The sequence below is a fragment of the Pyrgilauda ruficollis genome, unplaced genomic scaffold (genome assembly GCF_017590135.1).
Source record: "Pyrgilauda ruficollis isolate IOZ18807 unplaced genomic scaffold, ASM1759013v1 scaffold3, whole genome shotgun sequence".
In the NCBI taxonomy this organism is placed as follows: domain Eukaryota; kingdom Metazoa; phylum Chordata; class Aves; order Passeriformes; family Passeridae; genus Pyrgilauda; species Pyrgilauda ruficollis.
This window is the reverse complement of record NW_024524377.1, coordinates 5,752,205-5,771,953: the sequence shown is the minus strand read 5'-3', so window position 1 is coordinate 5,771,953 and position 19,749 is coordinate 5,752,205. Positions and strand designations below refer to the sequence as shown.

At 39.3% G+C, this 19,749-nt stretch overlaps 1 protein-coding gene across 1 annotated transcript in view; it reads right to left on the bottom strand.

Moving 5' to 3' along the window:
• Nucleotides 1-19,749, bottom strand: part of DPP10 (dipeptidyl peptidase like 10) — a 243,021-nt gene that overhangs the window by 192,528 nt on the left and 30,744 nt on the right. The window contains exon 2 of the mRNA XM_041473421.1: nt 898-1,012. Coding sequence (XP_041329355.1) covers nt 898-1,012 — 115 coding nt within the window. The remainder of the gene's footprint in view (nt 1-897; nt 1,013-19,749) is intronic.

Here is a 19,749-nt window from a genome sequence, read left to right as displayed (position 1 = left end):
CAAAACAGAGGAAGCAGACTATCCATAGTGTTCCTGCATCCTCTTTCCAGCTGCTTCATCCCCTCTGACAAGCAAAGCTTTTTGATCCTTTTCCATTTAGCCTCACCACCTTCCTTTAAAGCAGCAGCCCTCTGCTGCTGTCCTTGCTCATGCACAGCTTCCCTTGGTGATTTCATCTCGTGGCCAAACAGCCTGGAACCATTATTTGACTGAAAAGAGCTTCATTAACTTTCTGGTTTACACAAACTGAGCACTTGAATGGCAGAATATTTGCAGACCAATATTTACTATCTAGGCATGCCATGCAAATCAGGTACTTTACACTCAAACTTTAAAATTGGCAAATGGATTCAAAGTTGTTTTTTTAAAAAAAAAAACAACTTGTGCAGTGTTTGCTCTTTTTGTATACTTCCTGCCCTCTCTTTTTTTTTTTTTTCCTGTGACTGAGCCATTACTTTCCCTTTGTTGTTTCAGAAATAGAGAAAAGGGAAGAAGCCTGTGCATGTACAGATGGAAGATCCATGTTCATGATTCAGTGAGAAGTTGCTTTCTCAGAACTAGTTTTCCATGGCATTCAATTTTCTCTTAGCTCATCTCTGAATCTGAAATTACACGAAAAACCAACAGCAAACTCTTCAAGTCAGCACACACCTGCTGAGGCTCACAAGGATTGCTGCAACCCCCTCAAGGCAGACACAACCCTAAGGACCTATTGCCAACCCCAAATATTTCTGCTCCTCAAGGCCTCCAGCAGCTCCGAGTCCCTACAAGCACCAAATTTACAACAGCCACAAGTTAAGAACCCTTAAAGGCAAGAGGCACTTTAACATCCATTGCTTTTGATGACTGATTATGAATCATACACCTTTAAAAAGATAAGATAAAGAAGAAGGTTACCTGGGGTTAAAAGAATGACTGACATAGTGATGAGTGAACAAACAACTAGAATCACCAGCAGCGCAATAGCAATTCCCTTCCAGTTCCTCTGCGGAGGGCTGTTACTTCCAAGTTCCTACAGGAATGGAAAAAAATGAAATAAAAGGAAAAGACCACGTTTCTTAAACATACATTTCCAGAACTATTAGCCATAGGAAAATTGCTCTGTGCCCGCTCATAATGTGCACAGGAGGTGATCATGGTCCCTCCCTTCTCCACAGCACATAGAGTCATCCAAAGGTGTGCAACTCTCATGCTTTTTTAATAGATTTTTTCTTTTTTTTTTTTAATATATATATGCAATTTTGTATCCCTAAGAGATAATCAAATGATCTCATGCAAGCTGTCCAAAATACAACTGGTGTTAAAATGTCCTGAACATAAACTTCAGGACAATATCAACTAGCAGTTTATAAGATAATTACAGAAATGAAATGTAGCAATTTACTGTAATTCCACCTAACATGGTATGGACCATAAAGGTTTAAATACACACATGTTTTAATGCACACTATTAAACTTATTTGTAATAGGAAGCATTAGCAAAACTGCCTGAGGCTGCAACTATTCCATCTGAAGCTACAAGCTCTTTTTCCCTATGCAGTAGATCAACTGTAAAGTGCTCCCCTATTAGTTATAAAAAAACAACAGTAGCTTGTAACAAATGTTAAATGAATGCTTCTGTAACTAGCAGTGCACTTAAACCTCCATCCTCTGTGCTTCCATGTTTAACTCCTGCCAGGCACCATTTACTTATTTTCAATCCTAGCCATGCACTGCCCACGTTCATGGTACAGTTTGAGAGCAAACAGCACAAAAAACAGCTAACAACACAATGACAAAACCAGTACAATTGTTTCTTACAACCCCAACCTTCCCTCACAGAAAACAGTATTTTTTCTATCTAGACTTGGCAAGCAGAAGTGTTTTTCTGCCACAATTACACATGCCTTTAGTCACTATTAATTTTATTTAATAAAAAATTATTATTAATTAGAATTAATTAATTACTAAGTATCATTATTTTTTCTATGGTAAATGCTTTAATTTTATTTTTTCCATAGTTAAATGCTACAGTAATATTGCAAAAAAAAAAAACCCCAAAACCACCTCCTGCTATGTTTTACAAGCTTCCAAAAGCATGGCAATTTTTTTTCACATACATATTATTTCTTTTTGTATTTCTGGGTTATAATGAGTGTGGAATGGGTAAGTCTTAACAGAAAGTGGCAATTTTCTCATGCCTTCTTGGCTCACATGCACCACTTCAGCATCACACATCACCCACAGCAGCCATTGTGTCTTTAACTTTTTAATGCTGTTTTATTTAACCCCTTGCCAGTTCATTTCTACCTGTATAACACAGCTTCTCTCCCTGGTCCTCTTTTCCAGAAATAAAAGGGGAATTGCACAACACAGGCTCTTAGCAATTCCTCAGTGAATTTGTACAGCAGTCCTCAGCTCCCAGCAAGGAATGTCCCCACTTCCCCAACACATCTTCTGCCCACTGGACCCATCGTGCTGTCCAGCCTGAGATTGCTCATTTTTGAGATTTTTACTCTCACCAGAGTGGCAGAGCAGCCATTCTGTCCCCTCAGGGCAGCTGATCCTCCCAGGAGCAGCTCCATCACTTGAGAGGTGCCAGCCTGCCCCTCCCCACGCCAGGGCAGGCCATGGCAGCAGCAGCCTGGGCTGCTCCCAGTCCTGTCAGAACCACTGAACCTTCCATCATCACCATCACCATCACCATCTCCTCTTGGCTCTGGACACCCACCCCACGTCAGGCCATGGGTGATGCTCAACTGCAGCTTGCAGAGTGACTCAGGGCAGCTGCAGCACAGGATTGTCCATGTGTTCGCGGGTCCCAGGACAAGGGAAGAGATGAATCTGACTCCGTATTTCTCAGAAGGCTGATTTATTGTATTATGATATTATATTGTATTAAAAAGTGCTATACTAAACTATAGGGAGAAAGGAATACATCAGAAGGCTAGGAAAGGAATGAATAATAAAAACTGGTGAGTGCTCAGAGCCTCAACACAGCTCTGACCATGGTTGGTCATCAAGTAAAAACAATTCACATGAGACCAATCAAAGATGCACCTGTTGGTAAACCATCTCCAGACCACATTCCACAGTCATCAGATAGTTATTGTTTACATTTAATTTCTGAGACTTCTCAGCTTCTCAGGAGAAAAATCCTAGCGAAAGGATTTTCATGAAATGTCACAATGACGCAGGATTTGTGGCCAACCCCTCCCACAGTGAACTTTGCAGCTTTCCCAGGATCACCATGTGGAATAAACCTAATTACCACAACCAACAACACGTCTGAGATACCTGTGGGGTTTCTACTGAAGTTCAGGACTGCTGTCTTCAGCACTGAGGGGGAAAAAATGGTGTAAACAGGAACTCCTGGCATCTGTCTCCTTTCTCCACCCCATTGCCCCTGCTTCCCAACCACTTTCAAGCCTGCCTGTTTCCCTCATTTTCCTTCCTCCCTTGTGAAATATTAATTACCACAGCCTGTGTAGCCTTAGACACGGGTCTTCAAGGCCTGCATTACTGCTTCACCAGCCCCTGTGGGGATCCCTAGCTTATGAGCATCACCTAGGTTATGAACCCCAGGTGGTTCCATCCTCTCTGGACAGCCCTGGCCATGCTGACATTGCAGGGATCCACAGCTTTTCCACAAAAATTCAGAATTTCTGCGTCCTGCAGGTGAACTCAGATCCAAGCTTTTATTTTCCCTTAAGTAAGAATTATTCTAAAGTGTAAATGGCACAGTCTAGGAAACACAAACTTATTCTAAGCATCACAGTGTTAGCCTTATTTAAATGACACCTGACAGAGTCCAGTTTAAGAAAAGAAGCTATAAGCTGACAGAACCAAGTGCTGGTGAGAGAACTGGTGTTTCCCTCAGAGCATTGTGAAACCCTATTCCAAAGAACTGACTTCAAATGACAGAAGCTGGACAACTTGATGAATGTGCAAAAGCTTCTCAAAAATATACCAAGTCCTTACTATTCACAAGGTTCTTCTCTGCAGACATGAATATTGTTCAGTTTTCAAAAATAAAGTTTCATTTTAAAAACTTCTGCAAATTTGTGCAAGGAGAATAGCAAAGAGATGAATCAAGTACTGAGCGTACAAAGCTTACTGGTACCTACAGTGAGAAAGAAGAGTTTCCAGCTAGTTGAAAACTTTTGAATCAAGTACTGAGCGTACAAAGCTTACTGGTACCTACAGTGAGAAAGAGTTTCCAGCTAGTTGAAAACTTCGAGAATGGCATAAAAAGAAGGACTTGTCTCAAATTAAGATATTCAGTTTTGATATTTGGATAAAAATTACAAGTTGCATCAAATTATTATATTAGAAATTATTAAAGGTCATGATGATGTTATGATATTGACAACATTCTTGTAAGACATTTATGAAGTTACTGTACACAAACAATATTTGATGAAATAGTAGAAAAAATACTATAATAAAGTGAATGCAAAGCACAGTCACTATCAAGGGCATCTCCAATTAACTTTTTTGATGCTAACCAATGCAACTCTTGGACTGTAACCTACAAAGTTTTAAAACAGTGTAAGCTGCAGTCCTTCAACAATAAAATATTTTTAGCCTCGTGCTGCTCTGAAATGGCCAAACCAAAAGGCAGTTAAAGAGATCTTTGGGCTGTGTATCTCTGGCAAGGCAGAAACTGTGATTTCTGAGTGTGACAAGAAGACAAAGGCCTTCAAGAGGAAAGATCACAGAGAGCCATACAATGAGAAGCTTTTGACACCACTAGTTTCCCCATAACTATCTGCTAACTGGCACATAACAACAATGCAGACACAGATGGAGATTTAAGGATTTCATCTTCTAAACAGGCTCCTTTATTAATGTGGTTTGAAAAAATACCAGCTCTGGAATATGGTGGTTTATATATAACACTACCTGTAATGTTATTATAGATTTTACAGTCTAACTCTAATGAATCAGAAAATGGCTGTGCAAAGAATAATACAATTCCAAGTTTTCTCATTATTTATAGCAGCTTTTTCACAAACCATTTAATTGCATTGTTGCCAAAAACAATCCTCAAGTAATACATATTTCTGAATGTAATTTGCGACTGAGTAATACCTTACTAAAACACAGCTACAAAGAGAAAAATGAAACACTTCTCGCACAAAATCCCTGTACACCAACGTTAGAAGTTCCAATGGCTACTGCTGCCAAATGCTGGAGTTTTTCCAGCATTTGGCTGGTAGCATTTTACATTTACCAAGAGCTTACAAGCACTCACCATCAGGGATCTCAATGCATGCAACCAAAGGACAAAGCCTAAATTTCTGCTCTGCGGTTGTCTCCATTCAACCTCTGTTGAAAAGACCCCTAAAACACTGGTCTTACAAAAGCATCTACCATATGTGTGATACAGCACCACAGAGCACCAAATCCTGCAGCAGTAACCAAAAGAAAGGCTAAAGCAAAAACCTGCATGGACTGAGAGTGGGAGGGAGGACAGGTTGAGGCTGTCAGAGGAAAACATGAGTCATTTCAACCCTTCTGCAGCCCTCTGTGCTAAACCCCACTCACCACTGCAAAACAAGGTGTTTCAGAGGGAAATGCAGAAAAAAAATACCCAGCAAATAAGCAAAGCAAATATAATCTGAATAGGCTGAAGTATCTTTCTCTCTCCTCTTCTAGGCTGTTTTCTAGATATATAGTCCATCTACAAACACAGTTCTCAGGCGATGATGAACTGATTCACTACAGGCATGAAAATCTTTGAAGCAGCAGCAAGACATGGCTTTGAGTATCACAAGCTATGGCACAGAATCATAAACAGTTTGGGTTGGAAGAGCAGCTCAGTCCTACCTCCACCTCCTTCCACTAGCCCATCTTGCTTAAAGCCCATCCACACTGGCCTTCAACACTGGCAGGAGACCCACAGCTTCCCCCAGGAGCCTGCTCCAGTGCCACACCCTCACAGTGAAGAATTTCTTTCTTATATCTGATGTAAGCCTGCCCCTTTCAGTGTAAAGCCATTCTCCCTTGCCCAGTCACTACAAGCTGATGTAAGCCTGCCCCTTTCAGTGTAAAGCCATTCCCCCTTGTCCAGTCACTACAAGCCCTTGTAAAAAGTCCCTCTCCAGCTCTCTTGTAACCTCTTTACTAGGTGCTGTAAAGTTTTCACAGGGCTTTTGCTACCCCACTCTCCCAGCCTGTCTGTGCAGAGGTGCTTCAGCCCTCTGAGCACCTTTGGGACCTCCTCTGGACCCCCTCCAACAGGGCCCACACCCTTCTCACCCTGGAGGTCCAGAGCTGGATGCAGCTCTGCAGGTGGGGTCTGACCAGAGCAGGGCAGAGAGGGAGAACCCCCTCCCTGCCCTGCTGCCCACCGGGGATGGATGCAGCCCAGGATCCTGCAAGGGCACATTGCTGGCTCAACTGAGCTTTTCACTCAGCAGCACCCCCAAAGTCCTCCTCCTCAGGGCTGCTCTCAATCCATCCCATGCCCAGCCTTTATTTGTGCTTGGAATCGCCACAACCCACGTGGGGAACTCTGCACTTGGCTTTGTTGGACCTGAACACAGGCTCCTCTCTCTGGCCTGTCAGGGTCCCAAGGGTGTCATGTGGGACAGGGACAAAAGCCTTGCACAAGCCCATGGCACTCTCTTTTCCCTGATACACCAGTGCTGTGACCCTGTCCTAGAAATCTGTAATCTCATTCAGCATTTCTGAGCTTTTGTTCTCTGTTTTTGAATGAAATATGGGTGTTTCATATTTAGAATAAAAACCTATGAAATAGCCTCCATAATGGTTGTATTACACCAGACTGTAAAAAGAAGACCTAAGTTCCTATTACAATAGAAATAAAAACATGAAACTAAATTCAGCTAGGTTTATTTAATATAAAAATATTTTTTATCCCTTGACACAAAAATGCAAGCACATATTTTAAGTAGTATTGGGGATATTGATTTGAGAAAAATAATCACTCATAATTAAGAGATGTAGTAGAATACACAAAAAACTTTCAAATATTTCCATATTTCTACCCGAATAAACTTACAATCTTTCTTGTAAGCAGCACAGCCAGAAAAAAATCACAGCTCCCTTCCTAAAGCTTATCATGTCGCACAGTTTTATTGTTAATCAATGAGGATAAAAAGTCTTTGAGACATAATTTTTTCCAGCAAGTGTGTACAACTAAGGTTGTTGTAAGAGAACAAAAGGTCAGAAAATATTGGCATAACGTGCTGCATTAGTAAGTCAGGTTTCTGAATTACCCTAACAGCATTTTCTGGATTTCTTGGAAAATTCTGTGCAAACCACAGTACAATTCCCACCATGGAAATAATGCCAGAAGAAACAGCAGAATGCCTGGTGGGAGCAGGCATGTGGAAGGGCACTGGCTAAAGCCTGAGCACTCCTGAGTGCCTCTGCCAGGCTTTTGCAGAAGACATTGTGTAGTTAAAATGCAGCATCCCCTTTGGGAGAAGGAGTGAAACCCAAACTTCCAGAGACAAGCTTACCCTGAGAGCTGGCATTAAACCAACCTGCTTTTTCTCACAGAGCTCCTGCACATGCTGCATCAACCCAGCTGATGAATGGTGGCATGAGCCAAATGCAGAAAAATGCATTTTTCTATAATAAAGCTAAGAACAAGAATTCAAGCAGTTTTAACTATTTCTGCTGGGTTCAGCTCAAACTGAATGTAGAGATTCTGCCACAATTTCTGCAGTACAGAATGAACTTTACCAAGCTGCTGTGCCTGACTGTCCAGGTCTGCAGATGCACATTGGTGTTTACCCCTGGACTGTGGTTATCTGGAAGCAAAAACCCACCAGCACTGGAGCTGCAGCAGTGTCTGGTGCTTGCCTGGTTTTGTGTTGAGGCAGAAGAAAGATCTTAGAGGAGCTTGGGGCTGTAGCAGATTTGGGCTGTAGCAGTGTCTGCCAGCATGGCATCTTCTGATGCTCTGAATAAATCATCTGCTTTCTTTTGTCTTCTTTTATTTTTTTATGCTGTTCTGTCAGCAGGACAAAGCCTACACAGAAAAGCACTAAGGAGAATCACAGCCCCCCCCCCCCTTATTTTGGCAAGAATTTCAGGGGCAAAGTGCATTAGAGTAGGAAAAGCAAACGTAATTTGCTTTGCAGTAGGAATGAGAATGAGTCTCACTCTGCAGCTTAGATGTGATCACAACAATATCACTTCATTAAACTCTTGCCATTTGCATTCCCCAAACATAAAGAAAAGGTGACAAATTAAAAAAAAAAAAAGACTAATAATTTCATGTCACATTTCAGGTGCTTTAAAAGACAGACTCAATACACTTGTAATAGAAAGATTGCAGTCTTTCCAAAGCTCTTTATAGAGCTGGGCTTGCAACTGATATTAAGTACTACCTGCCCTAGGTTTGCAGTGTGCTATTTGAAGGGAAATTACCCCAGCAAGCCTTCTGATTTCGTGATTAAGTGATTGTGTCCATTCCTTTCCAGCTGGTTTTGACTAATCCCATGGCCTAGATAGCAAGAGAGATTAAAAGACAGATCCACAAAGTGGCACAGGATACTTCTAATCCATTTGCATAAGTACCTATCATTTTCATCCCTCGTGTTCCCTTTACAATCCACTGTGTTACAAGATCCTGTTGCTACAGTTCTTGTCTCAAAGATTATGGTCACACAATTGCCTTCCCCGGTCAATATCTTTATTCATGAAAACATTGGCACTTCTTTTCAGAGTCACTGTAAAATGCCACTTTCAGAGGAATGCAGGATTCTGTCAGCTCTGTGGATAACTGGCATTTTAAAAAGAGAGCAGCTTGTTAGCAATTACCCTGCTCAGAACAGGTGCAGGGTTTGGATATGGGAATAATCTCTCTTCATGTTTTTATTTCTTTGGGCTGCACTGGTAGAACAAAGCCATCCTTTTGCAGAGCCAAAGTGAAAACAAACTCAGACCAAAACAACTAAAACAAACCCAAATCCAGCCCTCCTCAGTAAAAATAAACTAAAACAAACGTGCACATATAAGTCAGTCTGAGAATTGTTGCTCACTTGCACTGGTTATTAATCTTAAAAAAACTTTTTGTGCTTTCTTTCAGCTTGATCATTTTTGCTCTAAGCAGAGAGATCTTTTCCTTGGACCTGCAAGTGCCCATTCATGAACTGGATCTTGTTTGTTTGGGGTATTTTGGAACAGCTTTGTCAACACCCTTAGCTCTAACTTCTCACAAAAAAGAAAAAAAAAAAAAAGACCAGAAACATTTATGGAATCTATTTAATGCATTATGGCCAGCATTAAGAATACATTCCACATCTTCCTACTCATTTTGCAGTGTACCTTGTAACACTTACTCAGAGACAATGAGCTAGCTATTACACTAGACAAACAAGTAAAAGCTTAACTTCTAAAGCATTCTGCTGAACCCCTTGTTCAAGGTCTAATCACAGATGAGTTTAAACCTTAGGTCATTATTCCTGCATGTAATAAATACAAAAACAGAGATGGGTCAGCACAACTGATCAAAACAGGGTGGCACCTGCACAAGTGAAAATTCGAGGCCATCAGCTAACATAGTACCATTCAAACAGGGAGGAGGGGGAAGTAAACTATCACAGTTCTCAACAGTAAAGAAACTATGGAGGATGCAGGCCATGGAAAATACTGCCATCAGCACTGCTGAGTAGCTGGGGCAGAGAGAGACTTGAATAAAGTAACAATGGATGACAGAACTGGGTTTTATCTGAAAAAAAGAGCAGTCACAAGGTAGAGAGAAGCTGCAGCAGGCAAGGAGCTCCTTATGCTTTCGGAAACTGAGCTGAATACAAGACATTTCCATGAGGACAAGTAATTCCAGCATCAGAGGCAACTTCACTGAGCCTTGGGATTTCAGAGCTGTTATCCCTTTCCACCCTGTGCTCACTATCTTTTATAGTTTGTTTCTAGCAAATTTTCAGAAGTAAAAATACTGTGCTCTTTCCTTCCAGCCCAGCAGAAACACTTGGAGAGCTGGGGAGAATAACAAAGTTCTGACAAGATGTGAGGAAGCATCTTGAGACTCAGGAGTACAGAGGGACGTGAAAGCTGCAGGAATCCACCTATGGGAATTTCTACAAGTTCCTAAGGAAAACAGCTAATGAACAGCTGCTTTATTAACTGTGACTCCAACCCCCCCTGCAAATCTCACCTCCAGACAGAAGGTGTCCAGAGGAGTCTCTCACTCCTCTGGGGGGCTGAAGCTCACCAACAGCTCTGCCCTGACTTCAGGTTATGTTCCTTGTGTCCTCACCAGACCAAAGCCCCAATACTCACACCATGCTACATGTTCCTTTCCTCACACCTGTTCCTTTCCAGTCTCATCTGGAAGCTAATGAGATCTTTGCCTGATTAGGAAAAGCCACCTCTGTGTCTTGAAGACTGCCTGCAAGATTACATGGAAATAAGCAAGCAATTTCCAGTGAGCCCATGCACCATTTCTACAGGAAATCAACAGCTCCTTAGACATAATTAAAGAAAATTCTTAGAAGTATTTCACTAAAGCAAGTAAGGCCAAGGACAGAAAAAGATGACAAAGCAGCAGGCATAAACATGATTTTATCCAGGTTACTATGATATAACACAAGAAGTCTGTATAAACACTGGCACAGCCATTTATGGCCATAAAGGTATTTTCACATATTTCTATTGATCCCAAGTTTAATGAAATGTCACAAGATAGTAAAATATGTCTCCCATTCTTATCACATTACAGAAAAATCCCTCAAATAAAATATTTCCAGAAAAAGGGATTTAAAAATAAATGAATACAAGCTATCCATGCATACCTATAGATTTTTCTAATGATATAACAAAGTTGCTTGCTGGAATTTGTACTTTTCATTGCTCAGAAACAAAGTTTCTGATTGCTTAAAAAAGAAGGCTTTAATATGTATTTTTATTTCCAAATATACTGGCAAGGTCCCATAAGAAATTATCTGTAAGACTGACATCAATAATTTCAGCATTAATAAGGAGATCTGCTTGACAACACTGCAGTTCACTGAAGGTTAGACAAACAGCAAAGGTTACCAAACTGCAGCAATGTCATGGAGTCATATTCAGATCTGTGCCACGTAATTTTACAATTTAAATTTAACATAGTGCCCCTATTTTTAATGGTAAAATACTGCACTGCTGCATGACTTTCAAGTAAGTTCACTGTTAGAGGAGAAAGAACAAAATCAACTTTTGGAGTTTCTCACTGTTCAGGTATCTGTGCACATCCTTAATTTTATGTAGCAGTCCTGGAGAATGGATGTGACAGAAACTTTTTTTTATGATGAATGAGATTAAATCAGGATTTATCAAACTATGAAATACATTTGCAGAGGTTATTTTGCAAATTTACATCAGGATTTTTCTATTTGTTTTCAGATTTACATATAAATTACATGCAAATAAAACAAGTAGTTTAAATCCAAATGTGCCTTAATAAGACTGTGCACATACATATGTACACACGCACATATCACTGAATATATACAGAGATAAACATCATTCAAGTCAACGTTCCTATAAACAAATAAAAATGCTAATTAACCAAGGAGTGTCAGTACCAGAAAAGGGAACACAAACACAACCTCCATGTTTAGAGGGATCTAAAGCAGTAGAAAGTTACATGAGTTTCCTAAGCCCAGGTGAGAATGGGAAACCAGCAACTCTTTATGTAAATATTTGTCAACAAAAATGTAGCAAGCAAAATTACTCAGTCAGTATCACTGGATTCTAACTGGAAATTTATCATTTCATTTTTCCCAGTCTGCTTCACCATTAAAATACCTGTTTTTCCAGGAAATGGAATTCTAGTTAAAGCAGTAGAATACTATGATTCTATGATCATAAATGAAGATGTGTTTTTTTTCCTGCACTTTTTTAGGAGAAAAAGACCAGAGAGGTGATCAGGAAATTTGTAGATGTAATACATTTTACTACATTATATAGCATTAAAATATATATATAATGACCCAGCAGAGCCAAGATCACATTTTACTTTAAAACAGTCTAAGTTCTCACAGGACTAAGGACATCACATTTTTCCAACACTCATGCACACATCTACAGCTTATAAAAAAGCATTTATAGAAAGACAATGGGTCACAAAATCATCTCTTTACATATATTCCACTCAATTAAAAAGCAGTACTAGGAGGAAAAAACATCAGGAATTTCTTGGCTGTTTTACCAGATTCATTGATTTTTTTCAGTACACTTCCAGATAATGTAAAAATCCAGATTTTCTTTCCCTGCAAATTCATTTTACCTAATGGCTAAACCTATCTGCATAAAACACCTCAAAGGCCCTTTATCCATTATGTTTCTTTGGGAAATGTGAGCAACCCAAAAAGAGTCAAGGTGCTCCTATTGGCAAACTTTTCCAGATGCTGTTTTTTACAGAAAAGCAAAGAAATGCACAAATCCACTAAGGACTGCTCCAGCAAAGCCTGGACATTCTAAGGAGCAACTCAAATGAACCTTTGATTGTAGGGATAAATAATCCCTAATATAATAAGAGTGCCAAGAAAAGCAGTGATGTTGTGAAGCACTCCATGTATGCTTTAATACTTTTACTAATAAAGGTGAGACCATATCACCATCTTAGAAATTTTGGCAGAAATCCATCCAAACTAGGAGTTTTGACTCAGAGAAAGAAATGAATGGCACATTTTCTCCAGAGTAATGTCTTCTTTCTGTTTGATTCCAATGACAAATAAGGCAAGGATGATCTCTATAAAACACATGATATCTATTTCTTGTGGGTTTCTTGCCATTTAAAGGTTAGAAAAGTTATAATTAGAGCTTTGATAAACAGAGATAGAAGAGGAAGGTCTTACCAATCTGGGTAAGAAGTGGGTACCTGCCTTTGGCAGAGCTGTTACACTGAAGTGGGTGAACAGTTCCAAGCAGCCCTGTCTCACTGAGTGTTCCATTAATGCACTGGAAAATCATTTGTTGTCTACAGATCCAGTACTCACAACAAGCACTCAGCTCAAAACCTCTCCTTGGCTCTGAGCTTTAATATAGGAGCCAAATAATTCCTTCAGATCCATTTCAACAGTCCCTACTGAAATGTCTGGAGGCAAATATTTGACTCAAATGAAGGTGCTGGGGTATGAGACAGGCTGTAACCACGGCTTTCTTTTATACTATAGGCCTTAAATAAAATGGATTCTTGTGATACTCCATAATTCCCCAGATTATTAATTTAAAAATTACCAACTTTCATTTCCTTTTTCTAAATACTTGTTTCGTTTTTAACAAGAATTAATAAACATCTTCAGTGTGCACTCAAAAACAAGCTGCTATAAGTCAGAATCCAGACCTATATGGCCAACTAAACTGAATAATTTCATTAATGAGCTACAAAAGGAATTGTCCCAGATTCATGCCATGCAAAAATGGGTTCACAGGTAATCTTAAATGTTCATAAAATACAAACCACTTTCAAAGCAAAAACAGAAGGGGAAAAAAAACCCAAAAACAACAAATTAAAGCAAACAAACCACCCACAGAACAGAAGTCTGGATTTTATCACAGATAAGTGGCAGTGATTAACAAATGTATTTTCAAACTGATGGAAACTCGCCAAGAATTGGTTTTTAGCTAATTTACATAAAGGGAGCTGTAACAAAAGTGTTGGTGTAGTCAATACCTGACTTTTGCAGGAAAATTTCCTTCACATTTCGTGTTGATTTGATACCTGTGGGGTTTCTTCCTGTTTTCTGCAGCTCATAGCACCGTATGCTCCTGATTCCCTCCCGAGTAACTGAATAATCTTTTACATCCCTGTCTCCTCTGTGTAAACAACTGATGAAATTTTCTGGAAGCAGCTACATTACAACTCCTGAGATTGCAACTTTAGGCAGCTCTAGCTGTTCCCACAGGATCGAAATTTTGAGGGATATTAAAATTAAAACTAGCAAAGCTCCTTGCAGCTGACCTGACACACACCAAGTGGCAAAGCCAGCAGCTGGCTGCAAGCTGCTCCCATGATTTCTGACTAAAGTGGCCCTTGGAGGAAACAACCCCTCAATCACAGAGTGTGGAGATGTGCAGCCAAATCCCCGTGGCTCTCTGCTGGGCACAGGGCACTGAAAATAAAAAAAAATAAAAAAAAGCACTAAAGTAGCTCTTCTACAGCACCTTGAGTGGGAAAACAAAGCCCAGTGGCTGCACTCCGTCCTTTCTGACTTCTCCACCTACTCAATCAGAAAAAAAAAAAATAAAAATTAAAAATTTAAAAAAAAACCAAACCCCAACCAAACAAAACCAAAACCCCAAGAGTAAAAGAAACCAGAAGTGACTCTGGCAAAGCTGACTCGGACCCAAGTTGGTCTGGTGGACCAGCTGTTTGAAAATCTGGTGTTTGCTCACCTCTGCCCCCAGTGTTACTGCTCACCACAAGCCTTACAAATCACTCCATCACACTCTTAGCAACAGAGGACCCCAAAGCATTTTTCTGTGCACATTCTGCCCACCCAGACTTGATTGGAGGTTAATGGGGATAATTGCGGGGTTTTTTTCATTTTGTCATGAAAACTAACGTCAGTAAAAAGCTCAGCTTCTAAAATCCAAGCAGTCCTATCTGATGATGGAGCACTGTTTCCATTAGTGCTTTCTACAGAAGCCTTTGAGAGCAAAAATCATGGCTTTTCACATATTTGAAAGTGAAATAAAAGTATTAATCTCATCTGTTCACAAAGACTACCTGTCCACAAGAGAATATTCTGCAAAACAACGATACCTTAATTACATGATGTTTCAGCACGATGCAGCAAAAAAAATTGAAGCAATACATCTTATAGGAAAAGAATTTGAAGGTTCTAATCCACTATAACAACTGCATATCTACATTGTTAAAATCATTCTTAATTCTAATATATCAAAATGGTTGCTTATGTATCACAGTTGGAATGTAGTAAATATTCTTCTCACATAGGAAAAAAAGTTTTGGTAGTAATCATTCCATTGTTTCCCTTAGAAGGGGAGTAGGCATACCTTATTCTATTTATACTTCATATTGCACACAGGATTTTGCAACACAAAAGTCTGACATTTTGACTTGATAATTTTATTACCTGTGTAATTTTATTCTGAGCATTTAGGAGGAGTGTTTACTTCTTACTGCAAGCAGAAAGCTGGATTTTTTTTCAGAATGGAAAAATGAATAAAAATAGCAGACATCATGAAAACATCCAAGAGGATAATGTAGAGTTTTGCAATGTACAACTGCAACAACAGTAATTGTATGCATCAACTTCTGAAACAAGAAGCTACTAAAAACATACAAAGTAATTCTTCTGGGTGCCCTTACCAAAGTGGGAATCAAAAATTGCAGTTTATCCAAAAGCTGTCTCATTACCACTCACTGTCTACCCCCAAGTGTACCACCCCTCTCTGAATATATCTGCATCAGTAGCCAACACACTGCAAGGCACTGCAGCAAGAATGTTTTATTTTCTGGTTTTTATGCACTCCCTGTGGTGTTTAGTTGCATATTTAGGTAACCCTGCAACGAAAGTGAGCAACGAAAGAAACCCCTGGTGCTTTTGTCAATAATTTATTTAAAAGCTGCAACTTCAAATATTTAAGCATACAAGCAAGAAAAGGGCATAAACTGTTTAAAAAAAATTAGACCCATTCCAGCCCATTCTCATCAAAATGAGATTCTTCCAGCCCCTCAGTAATTACTGTGTTAATGTGAAGGTTACAAAGAAGAGAAAAACATATAATCCAGATTACAAGTGGAGCTATTGTTGCAGGACAGAGGAGAAGAATTAAACCAATGCCTCAACTACAACCACTTGATGAGGAAGGGTCCACAATCCATCCTTGGCAGCTCCCTTTGTGAGCATGACATCTCCCCAGGCCCCCCACTTGTGATCCCAACTGAGGATGCAATTAGGTGTGCTCTGGCTGCAGCCAGGTTCATTTGCAGACTTCACCGGGTAATTAGGCAGGTGAGTGGAAGAAGTCATCAGGACAACTAATTGTGGCTTAAATGTAGATTCTGAAACCCTTGTCAGGTAGGAGTGGAATGAGGAAAAGTGGAAATTCACTCAGCTCAAACAGCACAAGTAACCACGAACAGCTCCACTTCCCCCGTGATCCCTTCCTTTTGCTCTTATGAAAAAAATAAATTATAATAAGGCCACTGTCATCTCAGAGGAGAATAACTTCATGACCCACATGTGTCCTGATGCCTGTGCCTGGCCAGCCAGGCAATGACAGCTGATCAAGGGCAGATCCAGGCACTGCCAGATGGCACCAACACATAAACGTGGATTTAAAGAAATAATGTCGCACTTTCAATTACAGATCTGATTTTCAATCATACACCTTTTATGGGTCACTGTCTTCCGAGATTACAACAGTAATTTTCACACCTGAAAATTAGACTGATAATCACAGGATGGGTAAAACTTCATGAAGTCCTTTATCAGTTATAAGGGGCTCTGAACCTGACTGCTGCTTAATGTACCAGGTGACAGAGATGATACAAGGTCAAAGGAGAATAAAATACATGGAGTATGGAAAATTTCCATCCCAGAAGCACACGATTTTCTAAAAATGAAGAGAGGCAAAATGTCACTATGTAGTTCAATTCAACTTTTTTTATTCTTATTTACGAGTTTCTCATCTTAATTGTCAGATTTCTGTCTGTCTATATCCAAACTGGTACCAAGGTTTTATTATACCAAAAGAATGGAAAATTCAGGGAAGAAAAAACCTTAGAAGAAAAAACACATACACTCAGAAATCCAAAATTTTCTAAGACTGGCAAATGTCGGTGCCTAAAGCTTCAGAAAATCATAGCATTTTAGAGAGTTTTCAGTAGACTGAGAACAGCAATCAGCTTGTGGTGTATTTCAGAGTAGTGTAAGTTTTTTGCTTTAACAGTGAGTGCTTGTCCATCTCAGCAGAATAAAACCAATAAAATAAAATTAACTTGGCACTATTTTAAGGGGTTTTTGACTAATTTCCTAAGTCCTCAGAAGATTTTTCATTTTGTCATTTTGCCACAGAAGTAATCATCCAGAAGAAAGACTAAGGAACATCACAACCCTGGTCTACTCAATTCTTCACAAATGAGTCATTAAAAATTACCACCTGAGTTGCAATTACTACCAGGAGTTTTTAATAATTCTTAGAGTCATACATCTGCCTTGCTGCTTTACAATACAATAACCATGTTCAGTCTTCAGAAGTATCTACTCAAGCCTTTTGAAAATTGCCAATAATGCCTTAAGACTTCTCTTTAAATTACTAAAATCCTCCCTACTACACAACTCCTTCAGAAATTCTTTTTTTTTAATTGTTTGGTAAAACTGAAATAATTTTCAGAGAACACTGGCTACAGCAGGTGACTGAAATTTCATTCTCCTTCCCATTTTACATTTATTCTACATTATTCTACACTTTCTACATTATTCTACACTTACTCTTGGTTTTGTTACCCCTAACACTGATAGAAGAGAGCTTAAATTATCTCCTTTTCTTCAAATGCTCTATACTGCCTCTCATCTTTACCTGTCCACATTTTACAGACACCATAGAACTCTATCTCTTCTCTCGCACATTTCTCATTTTCTATGCATTGGAGTTTAAATCAAAGATAAAAATTACACCAGAAGACTAGTCATTAATTTGAAATTAATTTTGCATATCAGTTTTGAGCAATAGAACTCTATCTCTTCTCTTGCACATTTCTCATTTTCTATGCATTGGAGTTTTACTGTCTAGAGCTATAAGCAGTTCTGTTAACTACAGAGACCATTAAGAACTGGAAAGTTAAAGCCAAATCACTCTGCTTTAACAAACATCTGTGGCCATAAGAATAACTTCTAACATTTCTAAACATATATAAGCACACAGAGCTTTCTTTGAAAAGGACTATATTAGAAAAAAAAAATTTCCTTATTTACAAGCAATGCTGCGTTGTGAAGCTAATTCCTGGTCAAACTACACCTTATGCAAAAAAAAAAAAAAAAATCTTAAATAGTAAGATCTAGACATCATTTTAATGATCTTCAAATGCCTGTGGTGCTGGTAAGATTGTTTTAGCTACTCCAGCAGAGAGGCCAGGCTGACCCCTGGGGTTTGTTCAGCAGGGATGTGTCCACAGTGCTCCCTGTGGGAACCACCCAGAGCTCTCACAGAGCCTTCAGCACCTCCTGCACTGCCTCCAGCCCACAATGCACAATGCAAGGATGATTTTCATTCTCCCCAAACACCTGATAACCTCCAGGATTTAATGCTGCAACCTTTATTAGCTCATATCAAAAAGGATTTGCCAAAAACAAGCAGTGCTGCCAATCAAATTAAATCCTCACAATTCTCTGCTGTTTTCGACCAAACTCTTCTCTATCCACCTGTTCTTTTGAGCTAATATTGTATCTTTTGAATGAAGGAAGCACATTATGGGCCATTGCACCATTTACAAGGAAATATTATGTTCTACTCAAACTTTGTTCACTACAATGAACACCTGCATGACTAAAATAGAGCACAGCCAACCTAGCAAGATGATATTCCTTCATCTTCCCACAGCAACAAGCAAAACTGCAAAATGGTAAAAAATATGGGCTTTAAAAATGTAAACAAACTGTGGATTGACCTTGAGCAAATGCCACAGGTTTAAATCAAAGGTAAAAATTACACCTGAAGACTAGTCATTAATTTGAAATGAATTTTACATATCAGTTTTGAGCGTGGACTGCTCTAGTCTAATGAGGTTAGAATTCAAAGAAATCCTTCCCCAAAAAATAAGAGCTTCACAGAAACTTTGGAAGTGCACCATTTTGCAATCATAAAAGAGAATAAAAATAATTCATGTTTATAGGCAATCACTTTATTTTTTTTTTTTATTGTGAATTACTGATTTTGAGTGTGTACTCTATTTGTACTGTAGATACTTTGTAAGGGTTCACATATTTTGAATTAATCATGTGGAACCACGGATGGATCTCAGAACTGCTCTAAAGTCCTCAGCAGTCTCTCAGGGTGATGCTTTTAATAGCACCTAAATTAAGTCTCTTTATTTCAGTGGAGATGACTTATTTTAAATCAGTATCAAAAGTCCCACTCAAGTCCTAATCAAGTTAAAGTACTATGAAAAGCACTGCATTTTAATTTCCCTGCACTTTAGTATTTGCACACAGAACCATGCAAACCTGCCTTACACCACCTCAAAACTGTCCTTTCAAAAACAGAAAGTCTAAAAGCAAATATGAGCATCAGTTCAAAATTGGTTTTGAGCTAACACAGAGATTTCTGGGTTGATTATCCCACTGCACAATCAGAGCAGATCTGTCTATCTGCCTAGAATCATTCCTTATTTACAGAGCTTAGAAGATTTAAAGAGGATCAGCCATTCTGCACATCTGGGAGCCAGTAATTAAGTCACAAGCACAGAAAACTGAAGTGATTCAGGGATGGACAAATAAATGAGACACAACCTCTCACCTGGGAAAGTTCACAGGGCCCCAAAGCAGCCAGCAAGAGCTGTGTGCCCAAGTGGTGAATAAATGCTGATCTGTCCTGAAAATGGGCTCATGTGAAGAACAGCCACCCAGATCAGAGATGAAAAGTGTCTTCTGACAGTGGAAAGTTACCCAAATATACAATTTCTTCCACCAGAGGCACTATATTCTGTAATTTAGTGGATGTGACTTAATGGATGTATAGAACATATTTTGCATATCAACTGAGGCACAACTGAAACACAAGAAAACCTTCAGTTCCCAGCAGCACAAACCCACAGGT